At 41.2% G+C, this 23,810-nt stretch overlaps 1 protein-coding gene and 1 long non-coding RNA gene across 4 annotated transcripts in view; one reads left to right on the top strand and one right to left on the bottom strand.

The window, feature by feature from the left end:
- The window catches only part of LOC122566123, a 222,003-nt gene extending 206,807 nt beyond the window's left edge, over positions 1-15,196 (bottom strand). For all 3 annotated transcript variants that reach the window (XR_006316401.1, XR_006316402.1, XM_043722897.1), the window contains exons 1-2: positions 14,923-15,196; positions 14,634-14,701 (exon numbers count right to left, since the gene is read on the bottom strand). Coding sequence is in view for 1 of the 3 variants with exons in the window: in XM_043722897.1 (XP_043578832.1) it covers positions 14,634-14,656 (23 nt within the window). In the remaining 2 variants the exon portion in view is untranslated. The remainder of the gene's footprint in view (positions 1-14,633; positions 14,702-14,922) is intronic.
- LOC122566128 lies at positions 13,408-15,269 on the top strand. Its single transcript, XR_006316407.1, has 4 exons — positions 13,408-13,489; positions 13,630-13,768; positions 13,862-13,960; positions 15,146-15,269. It is a non-coding gene; the product is annotated as an uncharacterized LOC122566128 (long non-coding RNA).
- Positions 15,270-23,810: the final 8,541 nt, after the last annotated feature.

Here is a 23,810-nt window from a genome sequence, read left to right as displayed (position 1 = left end):
CTCGCATACATTCATGCAGAAGCGGCCTAGCTCGGTCGCATGTGCGCCCTGAATTATTTACACGGAGGATGACCGCTTGCCAAAATGGACTTAGAATTCGCAATTAAGGTGCACGGGACCATAAGCCCGAAACGCATTATCACATTATTATTAAAATCGAGTAAAGCCGTCGTGCTCACCTCGCGACCGCAAAATGCAAAGACCTTCGTTTACTTAAGCAACATGGCTGTCAGAAGACGGCAACAGTGAAACCTAGAAGAGAAAAGAGAAATAGAGGGCCGCAACGAAAATGAAAATTCACGCGTGTGCACGAACCAACTTACAAGGTGCACGAGAATTTTCATCCAAAATGTTCGTAGGTGTATTGCGTCAGCGAAAAGGGGAAAGGGGACTACATAAGGAATTACGTTAAATACAAGGAAATTCTGGCGTACACTCTTTCGTACAACAATTTCATTCACGGCTATATCGTTCGCGCTACCACAAGCTGTCGAAATAATCGAAACTCAATCGGAAAGCATTGCTACGTACACAAGGGAAGCGGCAATCAAGTGTGGCGAGTCGGAGAAGTGAAAAACTCGTGGATTAACACGTTCACGCGTGGCGCGTGTATCAGCATAGGTACACAATGAACTTTCTACGCGAAGCTGATTGATATTTAAACAACCGGCAAGTGTACATAAACAAACGAAGATGTAAATAAACAAGCTGGGCGTGTAAACAAATATACCAGAAATACAAACAAACAAACCGATACCTGTGTTTCAATTTTCAAGCTATTACAAAGAGTTTATATATCCCTAGCAAATAAGCTAATTGATTTTCGTTCGATGTCTATCCGACGTGACTTTTAAAACGTTCCAATATTTTCCTATAATCTTTTCGTCCAATTAAATCCAACCTGAATGTTAAACAGAAAATAAAAGAATTTTCATTATTAAGCAGACTTTATCGATTCGGTTAAATCGTTCAACTATTATTCATGGGGGAACGTTTTTGAAATCCACGTACCTTTGAATTCGCCGATTCACCGGAGCGTTTGCTCATTTTTTCGAGTATATTTAGCGCGGGAACGGTGGCCCGTGAACGTGCAATAACGGAACAAAAATTTTCTAGAACGCTCCGCGATGCAAGTGTAAAGGCTTTTTTATTGAAACGACGGGCGAATAGGTTGCGCACACATTCGAGACGGACCACGGCACTGAACCGTACATGCAAATTTTATAGGTTAAATAGGGCAGCGCGACCGGTCGCGGAAATAATTATCCCAGTCTCCCTGCGTTCACTGCCTTACTCACTTTTGTCTAACACACCCTTGCGTACCACCAGTACAAGTTACACGGTTATTACGCCCACCGCGTTTGTGCCACTTTCCAAAGTACGTTCGTCGATAATTGAATCGTGGAAAATTCCGAATTGTCGTTAAATAAAGAAATATAGCGCAAGGAAATGGAAATTTCAGACGTATTTTAGATTTCCACGCGAGATTCGTGAAATATCGTTCGTATTTTCGAAACAATAATTACGCGATCATTGGATACATGGGGTAAAAAGATCAAATCGATAAATTCCAACGATTTTTCCTACGTTCTCCTACGTTTTGGAACGAGCGGAGATATCATTCAGTTACGTTCGTCCATTCGAAATGCCTCGCGTATCGCAAGAAAACCGAATCGTGTCGGATTTCATCGCGAACGAGCGTAGATCGCGAGCGAACGAAAGAACATACGCACGAGACCGCTACCGTGGAAAAATTAATCGTCTCCGCGAATCCTTGGAAAAATTATTAAGACGTTTGAACCCGTCGCAATATTTAAGGATCACGTCGGGGCGCGTCGCACGAGCTGGTAAACTACGACGGCCAGCTGAACTGCCGCTAATTCCCAATTTCATGCACGGGAAACTATAAATCGACGCGAAGGGAGTTTAAACGGCAATAGGTAAACCGATCGGCGTACGCTCGCGTTCCTACACACTGCATAAATTCTCCTTACGCTCTAGCCAACTTACAGTTCGAGCCAACGATTCGCGTGTAGGCACACACCGTGTTTTCCGCGAACTCGCCCTCGCGAATATTCTTCACCGCGTACGGAAGAACTAACCGCGTGAAAGTCTACAAATTGTCGGCCACTCGTGCAAAACGAGCCTGTTAGAGCTGATCAAACGGACGAGTCGTTTTCGTGGGCGATCGCCTCTGTCAAAATTAATCACCTTCGTGCAAAAGACAACTAAATCTCTACGAACTGCCTTTCGAGTAACTAGCTCGAGATAGATATAATGCAAGAACCGACTCGTAGATGAGATATCTGAACAACGTAACAGGCTAGACTCTGAAGATTTTCAACCTGTGAGTTGCACAAGAGGGAGGGAGGGAGAGAGAGAGAGAGAAAGAAATCTAAAGAGGTCGTCGCGATTAATTTTGTCTGCAATTACTTCTATATAAGATATCGTCGCTAGAATCTTCAACATTTTTCGTGCGTAATATTTCGCTAATAATTATTAACAAAATGTAACGCTGCTTTTTCATAATACAAAGAAAGCGACTTAGTTGGTTTTTATGCAAATGCAGGACTCGCAAAGGTCGCAGACTATTATAAAACGAGGTCGCGACTCGAGAAGGTTGAAAAACAGCGAGTTAAACGATGACGAACATAAAGCAAAGTTTAATTCTACGTGTAGGTATATACACTTAGCTGGCGAGATATGTTAGAAATGTACAATATAAAATTCCTCGGCGGTCAGAGTGTAAAAGAAGGTACCTCTTTCCGTTCTCCCGCGAGCAGAACGCGCGGCAACCGAAATTAAAGTAAAGGAACGGAAGTACCCGCGGATTTAATAAGAGAAGCGACCGATGGTAATCCACGGGGCAACATATTACAACGGACGAGTCAGCGAAAATATTACTCGTCCCTGTAATCCTAACCCGTTAGAGCACGCTTTCATAACGAATAATTAATTAGTTCAGCTCACGTCACGAACATACGTATACCATCAAACGTGCTCGATCCACGCACAAGCGTGTACATTGTGCTAGCAATACCTTAATTCCAGCCACCGCCTAGGAAGTAATTAAACGTCCGAAGATTATCTATTTCCTACCTAGAGCTCCGACTACCGTCTCCTCCTTCGCTCTTCCAATTCACCTCCACGTCTATCCTCGCCACTAGCCGCTTTTGCACAATGACGATACGCCACCAGTTGAACCGGAAATTGCCACGGAATCAGGGGTTAGCCTGCACGCTGGGCAACATCACACATCGACACACGTCGACACATATCGACACGCGACACACGGTGTGCCTACATGTACATGCCATCATCGAGAATCAGGTACTCCCCAAACAGGGGATGGTACCTGTACTGAATTAGCATGCCTGCTGGAAGCAGCCGTTTCCAACTTGCTATCCCTCGAACCCTAGACACCATCCTACCCCTTTACCATCAAACGCACAATTCGCTTTCGACGGTTAAAACGGTAATTTCACGAAGAAGGAAATGCAATAAGTTGTTCGTTCGACAATTGCCACAAAGGGTGGCTGCAAACCGCCGATTAAATCCTAAGTAGATTACAGAAGTTTATATAAATTTATATCTTTATGTAACCGCTAAATGCGGTACAGAGTACTTTGGATATTTGATATACATAATTTTACACATTACGCGCTTTCTGTAAACGTCCGCGCCAATTTAAATCTGCCATAAATACATAAACATTCGTAGTTTCATTTTAAATGATCTACAAACCTTTGGATCAGGCTACCTGTCGAATAATTTCAAATATACAATACGAAATGACGTTAAACATTTTAACCTAAATCTACAACTGGCCACCACCTATCTCGAACGACCCTGAACAACGGTCTTTCCTTCTTCATCCCGCCACCCCCCACACACATACACTCCCCAGCCATCTTTTTATTCCCTGGTGAGCTTACAAACTTGTTCCTTAACTTGCGTCGAACGAACGTGAGAAAGAATTCAAGCAACGAGCACCTCCAGCGTGTCGAACTCCGCTTTAATCCTAAGGCACCTACCGTGATATAATTTACCGTGTAATCAACTAAAGCATCGCAGTAGGTTACTCGAACCATTGCTAGCGTGGCTCGAGGATTTTTCTGCTACCCGTTCGCGATAATGTAAGGTTGGAACCGATGTTTCATCATCGTTTCGATAACGCTATCCGCACTGTTGCACGCGTGTGCATGTAAGTGCTGGTGCACGTCGCCTCGTATTAATTTCTCAAGCGCTCTCGGTATCGAGAATGAAACATGATCGAAATCATCATGGAAACGCGCCGAGTTACCTATGACGATAACACGCGATCCACAAACGCATATCCACGTACAAATATACACGGCTGGCATTTATCTTTTCTTGCATCGGTTTTTTGGCGTGCAAAATAATGAACAACGAAAATGTATATACGTGCACATTCGCCGAAAATCGTAGAGCATCGGTATCCATAACGAAACGTTCTTCCCAGCGAACCGTTACGAATGAAACATTTGTTCGTTATTTTCTTTTTTCCTTTTTTCTGTCTTGTTTTTTAATCGTACGCGGCGTAATATACCAGGGATGCGAAATATTTAGAACACACTGTTTGTACGTACGAAACATGGACTTTATTCGTATTCTTCTAAATTATCGGATCTTTTAAAGACAGACACGTTTATCTATTTGAGAGGAGCACAGCTCTCGGGTCTAAGAATTCTTCCGGCGACGTCCCGACGATACTCGAACGTCGACAATCCGTCTCACTAGACAGAACGAAATCATCCGTTGTCACATGTTTCAGGATGAAATAACGGGGCAAACCTTAAACTTACCAACTGTTTAACATATTCCCTTTGTCCTCCTCGATAATCCTACTTACAAGCGCATATTATATACAGCGAAGCGTGATAATAGATTATCCATATTACGATGCATATTAGATACAGAGTGGCGTACGTGATCGAGATCCGGAATATCCAGACGAGGAAACTGTTCTTCCAATTCAGAGAGTGATCCATCTTCGGTAGCGAGGGAAAATCGATCCTACCGATTCACTTCTCGTCAACAATGCTCCGATCGATCGGATTGCCACGCTGATTCAACTGACCCGAACTGATCGTCGTTGTCACGTGTCACCGGATTTTACGAAATTACACATAGACGCCGATGATATCTTTGTTTCGTTTCGCGTTATTTTCTCGATGGGAGATCGAACGAAAGGAATGTCAGCCACCGTTTCAGCGTGTGCATTCGTTTCAAGGGAGAATCGTGCCACTAAAATTCGTAGGTGCAACCGTTATTCGACGTCGACAGTTTCGGCAATAACTGTTTTCGCGACTATGCAACACGGAGCGGAGTCTGGTAAAACAGCGGAAACAAGCGACTGTAAACAAACGAGAATCTCGTCTCGTGCCGTTCCGTCCAGCATACTTCGAATTTGTTTACGGAGCCCCGCGCTCGTCTCGTCTCACTGACCCCCCACCGCCATGATTTTAACTTTCAACGACATTGTACGGAAAGCACAACCCACAACTAATTACATGTATCAGGTTGGATGCAAACGAGCGCGAGCAATTTTACAGCAACTGACTTGAAACACACAAGATGTTATCGTTGTACGAAAGGATTTTATCGTCTCTTGATCCGATGCCAATTAACAATGTCCTAAAACAATGATTAGCAAGGTTTCCTATTTCAAATATTACAAATATTCCTTCGACTAATCTAACTCCACTGAATACTCGTTCTTCTCAGCTCTACGCGCGATAACCGTTTGACCTCGTTCTAACGATTCAAATCGATGAAATATCGCAAAGAACTACTGCTGCCTCGCAAGAAATTACTTAACATTCTCCTTAACCGAGCTTTTGCAGCGAATATCAGCTCGCGATTAAGAAGGATCGTTGGAGAAACGAACGATGCAACGTCGCGTCGCGTCGTCGGCAACGGAGAATCTGTCGGAAGTCGGAACTCGTCAAACCCAACCCGGTAAACGAGGTCGCTCCAAAGTACAAACTGCAACCTCATTCGTTAATTTACACGGTGCAAGTTATTGCCAAGGCCCCCAGGGGCAACTGTCAATTCCTGGTGGGTGGCGCCTGTATGTCGTGTAACGAGAGATTCTCACATAAATCAGAGTTATTAATGGATCGGAGCGTGTCGGGAAACGTTCCAACGAAGAAGACCGAACACAGTAATGCGCGTATGACCCGGACAAACGTTTAACTAATCTAGTATACTCAGCCTCAAACGAGCCCCCTAATTTAATAACAAACGCATGCATCTGCTAAGCATCCGACCGCACTGCATATTCATCGACGATTAATGGTCGTTCACTCGTAACGCGTGACGTAGGAAACTGATCGTAAAAAAGACGTAAGAAAATCGAGACGCTAAAAAGTTCTTTGCCCTCTTACGGCTGCGGAAAGATCTCGTTTTATTCCATTTGTTTTATTTGGCCGTCTATAGGAACGGGGATAAAAACGTACGAAGAATAGAGAAGAACGCACAATAATCGAAATTTTGAACGGATATGACCGAACGAATGTCTGCGTAGTATGCCTGTATCGAATAGAAGAGAATATAAAATACATGTTGCCTCGTACTGAATTTTGTATTTAAGAATTGCTTTCAATATATTTAAATCTATTTTTTATGTTTCCCCCAAGATCGAATTTATATTTTTCGAATTTATGATTCAAATTATTTGAAAAAAGTACGTCTCTTTCTAACGATACAGATTTCTTTCTCGACTAGTCTTCGGTGTTCAACCAAAGGTTGGAGAATGGTCGAGAAGGAAGGCGATCGGGGAAGAAGAATTGGACGAGTTTCTCGGGAAAAATAACGAAATTGTAGAAAGGAAGATGGGGAGGGGGGACGAGATATAAAATAGCGGCAAAGAGGGCGAAGAAAACACGGGAGTTCGTGAAAATAATTACTCAGCAACTACCGCTCTTGTAGCTACCATTAGCAACGCAGCGAAGGCAATATTCCTGGCATCCGTAATCGTATTTAAAATTGACAAATTTGTCGCGTTCATCCGGTGCCCGCGGAGCTCGTCGAATCTCGTCTCCTCCTCGTATAATTTATCCCGGGAACCGGGTTTGTTAACGACGAGCAATTTGTTCGTCGAGTGTTTATCGGAACACTCGTTTGAGGGAAATGTAATGAGGTCTGAAAAGAAACTGCCGGGACAAAAGTATCGGACTCTTTAGCGATATCGGGAACGGAGGGGAGAAACCCGCCTCTCCTATTTTATTATTAATATGCATCTCGCGCTTGACTTGTCCTTCTCGATCGGACGCTAACGATTGCTATTTAACGAGCTGAGAAAAACGACTACCAAGTGCAAGATCCTCGAACGATGGAGAAACGATTTAATAAAAGTTGCGGAGCAAGGTATAAAATTTAGGTCAAAATAATAGCCGAAAAGGAAAGAAATGAATTTGAATAGAATAAAGGAGAATTTTTATCTTCGTCTGCAATTGTTTCGAAGAAATTTTCGCTAGATAAATCATATACATATAGTTGACGTACGCGATCGACGAGAAAAATAAGACAAACTGGCGCGGATCATTCCCTCCTTTCCGTTTCGTTCCGTTTCGTTTCTGCGTAAAGAGAAGTTGGCCCAGAAGGCCGGTTGTGCTGGTCGATTTAAGCGGAAGCGAACGCGGCGAGTTCAAGCAGCACCACACAGATGCGTTCGCAAAGCTCAACGAGTTAAACCACAAACTCAATTGGACGTCAGAAAGAAACTCTGCAACAAATGGGCGAAGTCTGGCCCGGACACAACCAAGCCTTAGTCATTTGACGCCTCATTTCTGTTGCCGCAAAAACCGGGGTAACGACCAGCGACTTTGTACGACTCGCTATCGACGTTAAACTCACTTCAACTCTATACGCCTTCGTCACCGCACAATGGATATTCCTCTGTGTCAGTTCGAGATCTCTCGAGAAGAATGCAAAGTGGTTAGAAAACATATGGAACGATATATCTTCGTGGAAACAATTGGAAAACCAGTTGAAAGAACGCGAAAGACGTATAAACGGTAAAGGAAACGTAGAGAAGCTGTTTCAACGATTTAAAAACGATAGAATCTCGTAAAATATCGAACGCCATACATTTTTTCCTTATTATAGATACGTATTAGTTTATTGGTAAATCACAAGTTTCGTCAAGTCATATTGTTACCAACGTAAGTGTAAAATTCGATTTCGTACTTTTGATCGATATATTGCACGATGAAAATTTATCAAACTTTTCGTCCATTACCGATATAATAACGTCAATTTTTTTGAAGATATTATGCTGTACGATCGGATTTGAGAACGACGTATTCAGAAGCAATGAAGAAAAGTTGTGGCGTAACGGAGTCGACGGTCGTTCACGTCGTTGCAACTTTGCGATCTTGAGGGCACACGCGCATTCAGTGGACGAGGATAGAAGAAGAACTTTGCAGAACAAACCGTTCGAAAGGATTACCGCGAAATAGGATACACAAGCCGTGGCAGAGAGGCGTATACTTGTAAAGGAAACAATCTCACGTGCGCAAGAAAATATTTTCAGAGACAACGGTTCTCGTAACGAAATTAACCAGGTTGCGTACATATATGAAGGAAATAGGGCACAGTATCTAAGCCTGAGGTGCTTAAACCGTTTCACCTGAAGATCGTGCTTATTTTCATCCAACAACCTGGAAAATGGAATAGACACGGTACTGTTGACGTTTCCAGAAAATCCTTGTTGAAAGATTAATATGGCGAAAGACAGAAATGTTTTCATTTCTAAGAGAATAATTGACATTCACGCACGAATCGAGTAATTAAATGAAATTAATCGGCAAAAAGCTAAGGTCAAACGAAACTGTAACTTTTCTCTCGAATATCGTACGATACTTCAAGACTTGACAATTTCAAATGTGGAAACCGAACAACAAAATAATTACAAACGAATATAACTTGTTGCGATCCACGTCGTATCGTACACAGTCCAAACACGGTTGTTTCGCGGTAATCGACACACGTGCGCGACAACATCGGACGCGTCAGCGAACCTTCGATCCGACCTAATTTCGTTATCCAATGCCATAGGAATCGGTGCTATAGGAATGTAAGAGCCAAGCATTGGAAGCATCGCTAATGAGCCATTATCTCGTGCACAAGATGAGATGTTCGCCTCCTTAAAATTCAGCTGACTAGCAGCGTTCTTAGGTCATAGCGCGCGCTACGATCTGCATTTTTAAACGTCTTGAAGCTCGCTAAGCGGAATGCACACACGAATGCTTCGTCGGTGACATCGTTTTAAGATTAAGGTCGACGGTGTGATACCGTATTAACATTCTCGAGTGGCACAATTTGTGCCTTTCTTTAGCCTGTCGTGCATCTAATAATCCGGATCACCGGCGCTGCAACCCCTTGTACAACATCCTCAGTTTTTATCTTGTCGTGTCTTAAGTGTCCCTCGTCGATCACGAATCGAGGACATATCGAAATGGAAATTCTCGCGCGATTTCTCTCCGAGAATTTTTTAAAATTCACCACGCGTAAAAAGGCAAACTTAAATATTTCAAAAATATGTAGTTTCGTTCTCTTTCTTTCCTTTTTTTTTTTTATTTTCTTGCTAGGACAGTAGATCGACGTAAGTTACTATTAAAAAGAATAATAAGAATGAAAGATATAAAATCACCTATCACTGCTAGTACAAAGGAGATCGCAATGTTCGTCGCAAGATTATAACACACACGCGTAAAGATATAAAGGGAAGAATTGAAATGATTACGAGGGCACGTGGCAATACATTCAGCAACGATGCCCGATCCCTCGTGTCCCGATCTAGATAATCTTGTAATTTTCATAAGCGTCTCCTCCAGCTAGCGAGCATCTATTGTTATACCTTGCACCTGCACCAAACACCCGCATCCCTCGCATACATCGAGCTACATATGAATATACGATCCGGCCAGTTTTACGGGTTATTCCTAACGAGCTGTTTGATCGAGCATTGGCCAATCGAAGAAGAACGAGGATGAAAAAGTGCTAACGGATGACACACCAGATCGATCGCCTTCTCCTAATTCATTTGACCTCGGTCACGAGACTATGCATCTGTCGCGTTGTTCCAAATACCATCGGGAAAAGTTTACACCTCTCTCGATCCATCCGAGGGCTGTAATCGAGCGAATGGTATGGATCGTTCGTGATCCATCCACGGGCGAAAGAGTGGCAGTACACGTCCGATCGCGAATACCTGGCTCGACTACTAATTAATCAAGCGAAAAAGTGATTTAATTAGCGCAAAGATAGCGTATCTAATTATCAGGGGCGACTCGCACGACCGAATGAGTTCGGGGTCCGTACTGCGAAAGTGGCAGCCTAATGATCGCGTTCGTGGACGCGTTTCGCAGAAATTCCACCACCACGTGATGTTATATCGACGCAGCGTGCAACTTACATGTACGCAAACACGACCACGTACACAGTCGGTGGACATTTGGCGTTGTAGGCGCGTACGTGTCAGAGAATTATGCCCGATCGATGAGTATGAGCGGTGAGGTGGCGAGCGACCAACGGAACGCGAGAGAGTGTGACAGATAGTTTTGCATGTAATTTATTATGTGCATAATTAGAATAACGAATAACCGGACAACTTTCTGCTCGCGACTAACGAGCGAGTATCGGGAACGTTATCAGCTTGGATTCAAGATACGAACAGAGAAGCGTCGCAGAGTCGTCGGAGAAGTCGCGCTCGTCTTCGAGAGAGGTCGAAGCTCGTTACGAAGGATGTTGTCTATACAGTAGGATATACAATACACGTACCATTTCGCTATCTGACCATAGGTCAAAGCTCGACTTATAGATAACGAAATATTAACGTTCTAGGTATAATAAATGAATAAATACCGTTTTACTATCTTCTGCGTTGGAATTGATTTTTCCATAACTGTTCCTCGTAAATAGGTAAATATACGAGTAATCAAATTTAATCTCGCTAAATGTAAATTCTTCGCATCGACCGACATTACTCCAAATAGCAATTTCCATGGCAAGGATAGGTAGAAACTTTCCAAATTGATTAAGAGGAATTAAAGTCGAGCCTCTAAGTTCGATGAGAAAGATCCATTAGTTGTATCGGTTAAATTAGCCGGACGTTTGGCTGATTCATGAGACAGCTAATCCACTGTATGACACAATATAAATCATCGATGTCACTCGAGCTTCAGACGAGGTAATTAAAATATCGTTTGAACGTTGAGGGAAAATTATCGTAACGGTTGCTTAAACTCACCGATTACTCGACGCTATGGGAACGTTAGATTCCAGGTGTCGAGATTCCTGCGCTCGTATTATTATCTCGATAATAATAGTAATTAAGCCGTTTCCAGCAGTTCGTAGCAACACTTCGCGCGTAATATGTGTTCCTAATCCGAAGCAGCATATGGTCCAACATGTTCGCCGTCATCGCCCTCTTCTTCGTCCGCCGCTTAAATTTCCCATTAAAGTGCGTTATGCCCGTTCACCATTTACAGCTCGTACTAGATATTTCGCGAAGCTATATTATCGATCAGTCATTCCTGTTGACGAGGGGTGAAACTCAATCTACAGGACCCTCTCCTCTACGAACACTAGCTCCCTGTATCGTTTCAATATTTCTACAGGACAGTAAAATATTCCTGTTGCTACTAGTCTTCTAGATAATCGTATACTTTTTTAATGGAAGATTCCAACGACTAAATCGATGCTTCAAATTGTTACTCCGAATCGTTAGTCTTAGAAGTACCGTTTAATTGTGTGCAAGATTGGCGGCAAATCGTCTACGATATTATAAATGAATAATTATAGGATGAATAATTATAATCATAGTGATTCTTCGCCTATCTATTTCCTCGATATTTCCGTATGCCATAATATCGACGCGCCGACGTATTTCAAAATCCCCCACGCGAAATGAATCACTCTAAAATCGCCTACACGCTACATTTAGATTCAAATAATACGCAAGTATACACACAGATCCCATTGACGTAGAAAATCGATAAATAAGACTTTACGAATGGATACATAGAGACCATCTTCCTCGTCCTATTCCAGTCTCAATGTACGAAAGTCCACCCTTTAGCTCCGGCCCTTACTCCCTCGTGATGTAATGGGTGCATAAATTATACAGTCTGAAATATGCTAATGCTGGGCTCAACCGGGCGCTGCTATATCGGGGGACATAATCTAATAAAAAAGTCGGCATCCTCGGAGGAAAGTCCGAGAAACGTTCTCGTATTCAGTACGGTTTCGTGGCCAAAGATAAGATCAGGTGGTTAACTGCGAGCGTGGCTTTTCCGTGTCGCGCTAATTACGATCATTTTAATTAATCGACACAAATAGTATCAGGGTTCGCGGCACGTTGATATTAACACGCGATTGTATGGCCTGTTTATTAAGAGCGTACATAATTCTGTTTCGTTCGCAGTGAGCAAGAATGCGGTGTAATTATTTAATCTCCGCCGAGACTCGCAACTATCGAGCAACCGGTTCGTCGTAAAATATCGATATCGCGGCGTCTCTCGAGTAAGACATTCATGAATATTTAAAAGTGGACGGTTCAATATTCGACAAACTGTTTCTCAAGGTGTCACAACGTGCGTCGCCTTTCTTAAACGTAACGTAAATAATCTTTTTGCATGAATATTACATCATGAACGTAATTTTTTCCTCATCGCCACGCTAAATCTTAAAGCGATCTGTCGAATGTTGCGGCTGAATGTCTCGCGCGTCCTCGACACAATCCAGGACCGATTCATTATATATATATCGCTCCGTTAACGTTCCACCTAAGACGTCTCGTCTTCTAACTGAAATTCTAATCGAAACACACCAGCAGGAAACGTAAGACACGCCGCTCACCTGATCGCGAACAGCAAATGGAAATGTTAATAATACAAACACCATCGAACGTAATCTCGAACGAAATCCGAGATAACGTTCTCTATTGTTTGCGATTAATATCTCTGCTTGCCAAAAGAGAATTGATTCCCTTCGCGAAATCGTAACAAGTTCGTAGAACGGCATTTTGAATCGCGTCCAAAACGCGATACGTCAGCGTACGATACACGTTGTTACACATTCACCATTGTCTAGTTACGTTTTTAACTTCGAGAGCGACTATTTGTTTCGCAGCTCTAAATAGAAATTCTCGTTCAATCCGACCGACGACAAGCAGCCCGTTAAACGGCGAAAAGAGCGACGCCCGGACCACGTTTTCCAATCCCCACCCCCTCCGCCCGGTCCATAGAAGTTCGGGAAAACCTATTTCACGAGCTGATCGCTTTTCTTCGAAGCCGCGTCAGAGTTCGTTCGCTTTCTTTTCAGATTTCCTTCCTTTTTCTTTCTGTCTTTTACTGCTGAAGTCTTTCTTTCACAGACAAGGAGTCGTTAGTTCGAGATAACAAATTAAGGAAGAAGCAATGCTGAAAGGACGGAAAGCAGCAGAACGGATTCTACAAAGGTATATTACATTCATTTCACTCTGGCAAACGACCGATATATCTAATCATTAGAAATCTGCATAATGGTCAGTTGGCGTGTCTCGTACGCGCACTCGATGTACACCTAGGCCTGAAACGGCTACCTTCTCTGCACATTTAGAAACACCGGGGCAAGCGGATAACAAATTCCCTGCTTTAACGTTCATCGACGTACCGTTGAATTGCGAGAATTCGCCATTAACGAGCCCGCAAAAACTGATCTCGAAAGATTGATGCTTGAAAAGCGATAAAACACGGCGGTATATATTTTTCAATTAAAAGTCAATCTATTTGACATTAAGCCCTTGGGTCTGTAAGATATTGTATTTATCTCGAGCTTGTATTTATCAAAGGATTGCACCAAGAAGAACTACTAACGACATCTGCCAAGATCGTGTCAAACATGTGCCACATACTACAGTGCAGATACAACATAGGTCTGACAACAAGCAGTGAGTCACACGATATGATCAACAACTTTTTAACAAAAATAATCCTATAAGATTGAAACTTAAATGGGATTATGAAATTTTACGCGATCATCTATTATTAATTAATCAACTATCTATTTTCTACCTATTTGCTTTAAATTATTTCATTTATTTGAATATTATCGCTAATTATGCATACATTTAATATTAATGTAGGCTCGTTAGTATATTAATGTCGCTCGTTAATACTGCTAGGACAGAATTAATCAATGTTTTTCTATCATATAGAAAACCAATATTTCCTACTTCACGAGATATTAAACTACCTTGTCTTACGTGACACAATATTAAAACATAGCTTGCCTAATCATAGATCTAACTTAACTTAAAGATAGCCTATCTAAGCGTAAATCTACTTAAATGAAAAACGTCCTGCGTAACAGCAATTCTTAAAATAAAGTTAATAAATATCACTATTTCTTTCTGAACGAAGAGAACTACTTGAATTATTCCCGATTGCCACGTATCGCAGCATTAAAAAATTAATTATAGGTTAACGTCGGTTCAACTTCAAACAAAATAAAGTGCGGCAGATTCTAACATTACTCTTCAAGAATTTATAACAGTGTTGATTAATAATAATAATAACGAAGATTCAAGTTTTAATAAATATGCTGTGAAAATATGTACTTACATTCCTGGCTTCTGAAGCATCATTGAATCCTCTCCAAGGAACAGGAAAAAGTGGAGGTTATGAGAAACCTTTAACAAAATGTGACATATTATAATATGTTCCTTAAACAGACACAGAGTTAAATGTATGCAACATTTTAGATAATTAATGAACTTTATTAATCTTGGAACTATTTATATTATGACTCGATATTGGAACTTTAAAATTTCGTTTCGACAAAAACTAATAATAATTCAAGCAAAATACAAAAGATAAAATAAATTGCGGTAGAATATGCAAAAATACTTACATTCTTAAACTCCTGGACAGGCTAAATCCTCTTGAGCACTGACTCTAATACCGAAAACAGATATTAAAAAAAAAAAATGATCGTATACGTAAAAAGAGAAAAATAAAATACTAGTAACGCGCTCGTTTAAGTAATTCGACGAACAAGCACTGACTCTAATTCCACGTATGACTACTATAATTACGTAGATAAGTTTAATAAAAGCTTAAAAAATACTTTGCAGAATATTGAAAACACTATTACGCAGCATACACCGACTCTATCAACCGTATTGCACGCGATCCCAAACATTGTCTGAAAGTAAAAGGACATTAGTAGAAGAGAGAAAGAGAGGGAGACGCTTCCAAACGAGCGTTTGTGTACAAAACATTTCATATAGTTTTTATAAAGCTATCGAGACAACTGGTTGTTGTCAATATTCCAAAGCGTCGTAATCAATACTACGAGAACGGAATACGTATTTAATATAGGTACGAATAAATATAAGATATTATTTGCGAATATCAAATATCCCTGAATAGCGTTAAATATCTAAAAATACTGTATATAAGTGATTTAACAAATTATGTCACGATTATTTGCTAGAACAGTTTGGAATATATATATATCCAATAATAGATATATCAGATTGTATAAATATTCAAAAATACTTGCAACGAATCAAAATTCTTCGGTTAAACTTGCTTCAAGAACACGATAATGTTACACGAAAAACTGAACGTGTTATAATGAATAAACAAGATGGCGCTGCTACAGAGAATTTGCGCGGGAAGTGCAGCAAAATGTGAAGCCATCGAAAAGAATGCTAATCATCATGGCGCCCACATTTTGAATTCCTATTGCATCGATGTTTGTCCCGCCATTAACCAATAATCTACGTAAAAGAAAACCAACAATTGAAAACATATACGTATATAACTAAAATCAATTACAGTAAACTAAAACAATAATCGAATTCAACATCTCTCTCAGACAATACAAGCTATCGATAACTGAAGTAACCAAGTATACAATCAAAAAAGAAGAGAATAAAAGGAATCTTAAAAAGCGATTCAATTTTGTCATTATGATATGAATGTATATTAATCAAACAAACCTAATAATTGTTAATTATAGTTATGTATAAAAGCGGCAAAGTAACAATAGGAATATTACGCAGTTAACGAGCCATGCACAGATTAATACGTCTTGACACAACAGTTCTCGACCGCTGAATGCTGAATGACACCCCGCGCGCGTTTCACCTTTAAATATCGCATTGGTGGGAATATTTAGTTCGGCGTGAAGTCGGGCGTATTCGATTACACATCGGCGATATCTTCGAAAAATCGTGTGTTGTAAGAAATGTTTTCATAAACATACCATATCTCACACAAAGAAAGAGTGAAACTGAGACATGGATACGTTAGAAATTAATTTTATTCGGACAAATAATAATCATTAATGAATAGAGGGTTTTACACGTATAATTAAAGACGATATTTTCTATTATAAAATTATATTTTTGACGGAACTTTTTATCTGTTATACAAGAATTTATATCACTGTTTTACTCATATGGTTACTTTCGTCAATTATCATATTCCACGTATAATATTGGTTTATACCACAAATATCGTTAATACTATTACCACTAACACTATTATATCAACACGACTACTATAGTATAATACTTAATTACTCAAGTTGCTATTAATATAAAGTAAAGAACGTTGTAGAGATAATAATATTTCAATAATTAAGAAATATTATCATTAATAGAAAAATAATGAACAAATTATTCTGTCTTGAAATGAAAGGGAATGTTATTCTTAATCGTCGCTAATATGTAATTACTTAGCCTAAAAACAGTTGTTCATAAAACTTGTACAAAAAAATAATACCATATTTCGGTGCACTCAAGTCTTTCATATTTTATAATGAAATCTGAAAAATACACTCGTTAACTATATGCATGTACTTCCAGTAGATGAATATCAGCACAGAAACGTAGGTTGGATCTGACATGCAATTCTTCCTCCGGTCGCATTTTCGAGGGTCAGCTGACGTTACCAATTTTATGTCACATGCGACTTTATCGATTCAGTCTAAAACAAGATTAAAACTTAGGATTAAAACAGAATGTGATCATCGAATTATAAACTATTATTGTAAATATGATATAGAATTCTGTACTTTTATAATATTTATGTCACCTTAAATAACATTTCTTACAACTATGATTTACAATAAGAAATTAACATTGAAAATCCTTTTCAATGCGATCTTACTTAATAAAGACAATGGCAAAGGACGAACAAACACATGACGCATCTAATGATAAAAACGAAAGATCGTAAATATGTTCGATGTAACATTTTTCTATATTTTTCAAAATTTTTTATTGTCTCCGGCATTTTGCCCAAACGCGTCAGAAACTATTTATTGTAATTTCAGGTAACAGAATTTTTTTTCAGATTTTTGTCTCTTATACTTATGTTACCATAGGTAAAAAAAAATACCTATATAATATTTTTTTTACTGTTCTTCGGGCCTATAGAGTTTCACCCAAAATTGGAACCCGACCGGTTGCAACCTTTCGTTGTAGACACTCGTTCAACCCTTTCCCTCAAAATCGGGAAAGCTGATACTGCAATGGTCGCTTTGACACCTGTTTCTAATCACCAGACATCACGTTACATCTAAACCATTCCCGTATATTTCCCCCAGTGTTCGTCAGGACGTTACATATTCGAAGGGGTTAAACAAATAGGAGGACGAACCAGTAAGACTGACCTGACACGTTCTACTTTACATATAATAGGAGCCCATAAGTTAGGATGAAAAGAGGCGGTAATATACCGAGCTGGTGCGTACGAGACCATAGCTGAAGGCTTGTTGGCGCAATTGTACACAATGGTGAAACCGGTGGGCCAACCGAGTCGAAGACTAAAAAAGGAAAAGAAAGAGGGAAGAGCACAGAGTGGGAAAGGTCCAGTGTCGAAACATTTGGATCCCAGTTACTGGGTCCGGGCACAATGCATTGATTAATGAAGGACATCAAGACCGACACGCTGTACCCGCTAAGAATTTAATATGGACCAACACCGTGTGATGCCGTCCGGATGTTTTACTAGCGTATTAAGCCTGTCTAACGATGCCCCGGGTGAGAGACGAACATATTTTCGTCTTTGATATACGTCCCCTTGTCAAGGATGTCAGGTGGCGGATCCACCGAGAATGATTGCTAATAAAGAAGAAATAATGATCCTATTTCTTCCCCGAGGTTACCTTTCGGTAAAAAATGTACACGGTAAGTCGAGCGATGTTGTTTCAGATAACTTAATGCTTCATTTCGTACTCTTCTCGCGCCATGATGAAAAAATGAAAAAAGGAAGAAGGGAAAAGTTTCTCGATCGAAATTTATTAGTTACGTTCGAAAGTGTAGCGAAGAAATGATGCCTTTTAAAACCATCGAATCTTAATTGCACGAAAACCTACATCGGTCTAGTACGTAAAAATGTCGAAGGAACGCTTCAGCTTTTTTCTCGTTTCGTAGATATCATAAATTCGTTCACCGATACAAACTTCGCGGTAATAGCTTGCCAGACGTAAAACTTCACTGGGGAATCGTTCTGGAGTTAATAAAAAATTCGAAGGTGCTTCGCGTCTGGCAAAAGTCGTTCAATCTCGGTCCTCGGTGAAAACGTATCGCGGTAATGAACGCGAAACAGTTTCTTGCGCCAAGCACCTCCTCGAAATCGCGGCGCCGCAGTAAATTCTCTGGATCACGAACAATGCTTGCAGCCCCCGGCTCGCACCGGATCTATATATTTTTTGATCCGGTCCTTCGCGAAACGTATCGCCGTACGGCGTCTAAATTATTGCCGCGCGGATGAGTAAAAGGTATTGTTCGATTCGGATGCACGTTACGGTTATAGACGCGGATCACCGGTAAGAATAAAGTCACATTGTCCGGATGGTACGGGCGTAAGACAGTAACGGACGTTGATCGTCCAACTGAACAACGATGAACGATGATGGACCATTAGTCAACGGTTACCGAACTGGAGGAAAAGCACGGCTTACAGCTCGCCACCGTAGCATAGTAGCAAAGAAATAAAAACGGCTTGAAAATCTGTCTGTTTTCCATTCCGAATTTCTCTCTTTCTTTATCTCTCTTTCTCTCTCCTTTTTCTGAAATAGCTCTGATTAACTTCATTCACGTGCTCCCGGAAAATCGCTTGAAATAATTACGGGAGACTTAATTTACTCGATTCGGTACGCGACTAGAAAAATCCACTGGAAATTCGGAGAAATTCGAGGTCGTTCTGAATTCGACCATGGAACGGAATGAGTATGATAGAGAATATTCATGAGTTCCTGCTAGGTTTTCCTTTCTTTTCTTTCTTTTCTTTTTTTTTTTTTTTTTTAATCACCATCAAGTTGGAAGTTTCAGCGATAAAGGTTAATCGAAAAGTATAAAACTTAATGTTGGAATTTTATGAACTTGTACATAAAGATGATATAATGTATAACGTAGGATGTTAAGATACGTCAGCTAGCAGTATCGTCAGTTTTCGGATAAACGCTCGCCTATATGCTAGACATTTTGATCACGTCCCGGTGCGTGTACGTGTACGCATGAAATTTCATTTACAAGTATTCGTCAACGAGGGAACGCAGAATCACGTACGATAATCGGTCACTCCTACCAATCGTTATTACTTATTCAAACGTGCGAAATATATAACAATTAATTTTATACGATAAATATATATTAATAAATATGATAAATTTATCGTTTTTCATGAAATTTATTCGGTGAAATTTCATGCAACAAAAATTGTGGCGCGAGCTTTCGCAATTAGCTATTCCGACAGGTAAAATCTGATTACGACACGAACGTATTCCGCCAAATTCTTAAAAAGTTTCATGATTCGTTTAATGTATCGCTAAACTTAAGCTAACCAGACCGTCGTCAAATTTTTTCCCTCCGAACCTATTATCCGAAATGACGGTCGTCTACAGCTCGAGCAACCTGAAAAATATAGCCGTCCTTCCACCACGCATGAGGCTCAAGATTCAAAATGACGTAGAAACAAGTAAAAGCGCAAGAGTAATCCAACTCCTAAAAAAAAAAAAAAGAAGAAAGAATTCTGTCCTTCGCGTCTAACGCAGTAAATCACAACGAGCAGGCAATTTTTGATTTTTTCCAACCATAAAAATTGCAAACGAGATTTCTCAAAACATGGAAAAATATTAAAACCATTACCAGAAATATTCATTTAATTCACAAAGGATTAAGCAACGTCACGGATTATCCGATTGTTGCTCGGCCGGCTGGGGAAATGTATGGTCTCGCAATTCGTTCAAGTTATTTCGAACGATATACATTTTATTAAAATCGATTCGTTAACAAAGTACGCGGGGCTCGGTCGTACGATAAATTGCAGCGTAATATCGGAATACATGACGAAACAATGAGGAATGATCACGTTGCAATAACACCGCGTTCGAATAAGTTTCCTAGATACGTAGGTTCGCGATGTGAATTCACGCAAGACTTACGTTAACCAGAGGAGGAGAGGAAGAGAAAATGGAAGAGAGAGAAAGGATGAAAAAGGCATATACGTGAAAGCATCGTACTCTGTTGGCCGAGCTTTTGTCGGCGGTTCTACGCGCAGTACGAAACGAAAGAATGAAATTCGCACTGTCCCGAATGGCATTGTCCGCGACGAGCACTGTAATCGATCGTCGCTCGATGAATGCCAGGAATAGGCGGTGAGCGGCGAGATCGAAGGGTGGAGAAGATAGGGTGCGTGCACGGACAGATACGCAGAGCCGATTTTTATTACCAGCCATCGCTTCCACGAGCTTTGTAATTCAGACGATCTATATGAAATCTCTCGGCCACTTTTATTCTCCGCATAAAGGAGAAATCTATCGCTATCGAAGAAATCTATCCGTTAACGCGTTTGCTTTTCGACAGGAACGAACGATCTCGTCTTATTAATAGATAGACGATAAAAGAATTTCTTATTCCGTATCATTGGATATCTTATGGTGCTCAGCGTGCGAACGTTCGCAGAGTTTACAGGCGTACGTCGCGAGGACACGATCGGATACACGTTCGCACTTTTGTTTTTTAATTCTACTAGACTGGGCAGCGAAGAACGTACTTAGAAGAAAGCAATTCTGTTATTGCTTTTGTAGCAGCGTTGAAAGTATGACACGCGCAAAGACTCGTAAATACTCGTTTTACAATTCTCCCCACTCCGTAACTTTGATTTGCACGAGCGAGGGGGAGAAAAGCAATTTTTAGGTTAAAAGTGGGACGCAAAGTAGCGCGAAAAGTTAGATTATTAAAGTCTCCGAATGGCCTGAGGAGGCGTATTATCCGCGCTTTGGTTTACTTCAGATTAAGAAAGTTCAGGTGGCTCGCTTTCGCGTCAAAACCCGGCGAATCATAATAACGATTCGCAAATTCCACGTGTATTCGAGAGATAAAAAGAGAAGAGGAAAAGAAAAAAAGATGGGGAAGAGAGGGAAAAAGAGGGAAACAGGGGCTATACATCGAAGTTACATCGGCGAGTTTCTCGCGACAGGCGAATTAATAGTTTACAAACACTCGGTCGCAGGATGATTGCGAGCTTATATCGGCCGAGGGAAGCTACCTGGAGCGTGTTCGTCTCGTCCACGATTCTACCGTTATATTTATGCCGGCTGGAAACGTTGCTTTCCCACGCGAGGAGAATTACTCGCGTATCTCACGCACGCGCTTTTAGAACAACGCGCTCGACGCTGATCGACGAAATATCAGATCGTAGCCGATAAAAATGTCCTGCCTTCGCGGTACGTATGTACGTACGTTTGTTCTCTCGCGTAATGGAATTATCGTTCCACAGGCACCGCCGCACGCGATACTTCGATTACACCAAATGTTCCCTTTCGCGGCTGCCCGCTCGCAACCCTCGGCCTCTACGCCACCACCCTCTTACGCTCCTCATTCTTCCCGTTCCATCCTTGGCGTTCGCGGTTGCTTCGATGCATATATGTAATTCGTACATAGACGTCTACGTAGCTGGAAACTTACGACAGCCAATTACAATCGACTCTCGAGGCAGATTAGAAACGGGTACAAGAAAAAGATTAGAGGGTAGTTGGCGCGTCGATTTACGTTGTAAATCTCACGTCGCGATCTACCGTTCTCGGTCGGAGATTTCGATCGCCTCGAAAGGTAAATCATTGTCGATTCACTGGATCGGAGAAATGAATCGACGGGAGCAAAGAAAAGGGACGATAGCCGGCCTCGTGAATAGAACGTCGCCAAGGAACTTGAATGACTTCACTATTCTGAGCACCGAAAAGGAATTTCGTTGGGAAATCTTTCGACACGAGACGATGTAGAAGCGCGTGCAAATAGCAGCGAGTCCGTGTGCGCGGGACACGAGTATCGCCTGGAATGAAGCTTTCTTCCATTTACATGCTACCGGCAGAGACATTTATAGACCCCGACGTTAAGAAGCGTCGTCGTCGTGACGATCCTATACTCGCGCACCAGCACGAATAATCGGTCATTTATCTAAAAAAAATCAGATATTATACCTGACAGATTATATATTCGCGAATATCGAACTACGGCTCAACTGTCTATCGTTCAACGAAACGTTCAATCATTCTAACTAATTATTTGATCCCGTTCTGTAATGTCCAAATGTTATGTGATATCATACGGATAAAATAGAACAAAATGTTATAATTAAATGGTTCCAGATTCTCTATATTCCTATATTGTTATTACGCGCGTATACGCATTAGTTCAATCGTGTAAAACGCATATTTGATTCGAATGGAATGTTTCGTACTTTCTGCCGCCGTGTGCCCGATGAATCGTTCCGTGCATTTCGCAAATTTCGATAGAAATTTCATTTTAATATAACGATTCTATCGTAAGTACACGTGACTGCGATGCATCCCAGGCAAATTAATTGGCAAAGGTGAAACGCGAAAATTTAGAAGAAGAAAATTTAAAAAACGAAACGTCGAATGCGTATAAGAGCAAAGAACGAGATCGGTGTAAGGGCGCAAAGTGGAATAGGTCTTTCGCCCGAAGGCAATTTGTCGCGAAAACCATGATGCGCAATCCGAAAGCAAAACATAAAACGTGTAGGGCAACGTCCAACAAACGGTGCACGTATACGCGCGGTCTTTTTTTGCCGGAACAAAGAATTGGTGTGCGTAGCTCGCTCGTCTGCACCGTGAAAATATTTCACATATTTTTGTTAGGAATTAATCCAACCCGTAATACTCGTTGGCCAGCGTGTTCACCGCTGAAAATTCTCTTGACAAACAACCCTCTCGGCTGCATTCGTAGCCCCGGCTCGCTAAAGGGCGCGTTGCTTTTGTGTTTGTGCGCTTCTCACGCGTGTGTACAGAGAGCATGCGACCGCGCGTACAGAAGCGGTGAAAACGCGGGGAGATCCGACGAAATGGTCAGCGGTAACGTCCACCTCCTCCTCGGCATCCCCGCGACGCGTTTGCAATCCCTTGCACTCGTAGCACCTCTACTCGTACCGTATGGAATTCCTCAAGTTTGCCCAGGGACAGAAATTAGTTGGAGCGACGTAATTGCTCGAATGTATGCGTTCGGCCGTTAACGTTATGGCACCTCTCATTACGGTTCTAACAGCAGCTGACACAAACAGCAGACGGGTTCATCCCACGTGTACGGTTTATGTATTGCGGGGACAAAAATTTAAGCGTTGTCTTGGGAAATCCTGGAAAAATTCAACGATAAATTCGCGACCCTTCGTGGCGACCCTTTTTTACACAAACGTTGTACGTTCCAAGTGGAAGAGAAAGGGTAGACATCGTTAAGAGGATATTCGGCTAATTTTACTGTTGCA

Source organism: Bombus pyrosoma, linkage group LG1 (assembly GCF_014825855.1).
Source record: "Bombus pyrosoma isolate SC7728 linkage group LG1, ASM1482585v1, whole genome shotgun sequence".
Classification (NCBI taxonomy): Eukaryota; Metazoa; Arthropoda; class Insecta; order Hymenoptera; family Apidae; genus Bombus; species Bombus pyrosoma.
The sequence above is the reverse complement of the archived record's forward strand: the minus strand, read 5'-3'. Positions and strand labels throughout refer to the sequence as shown.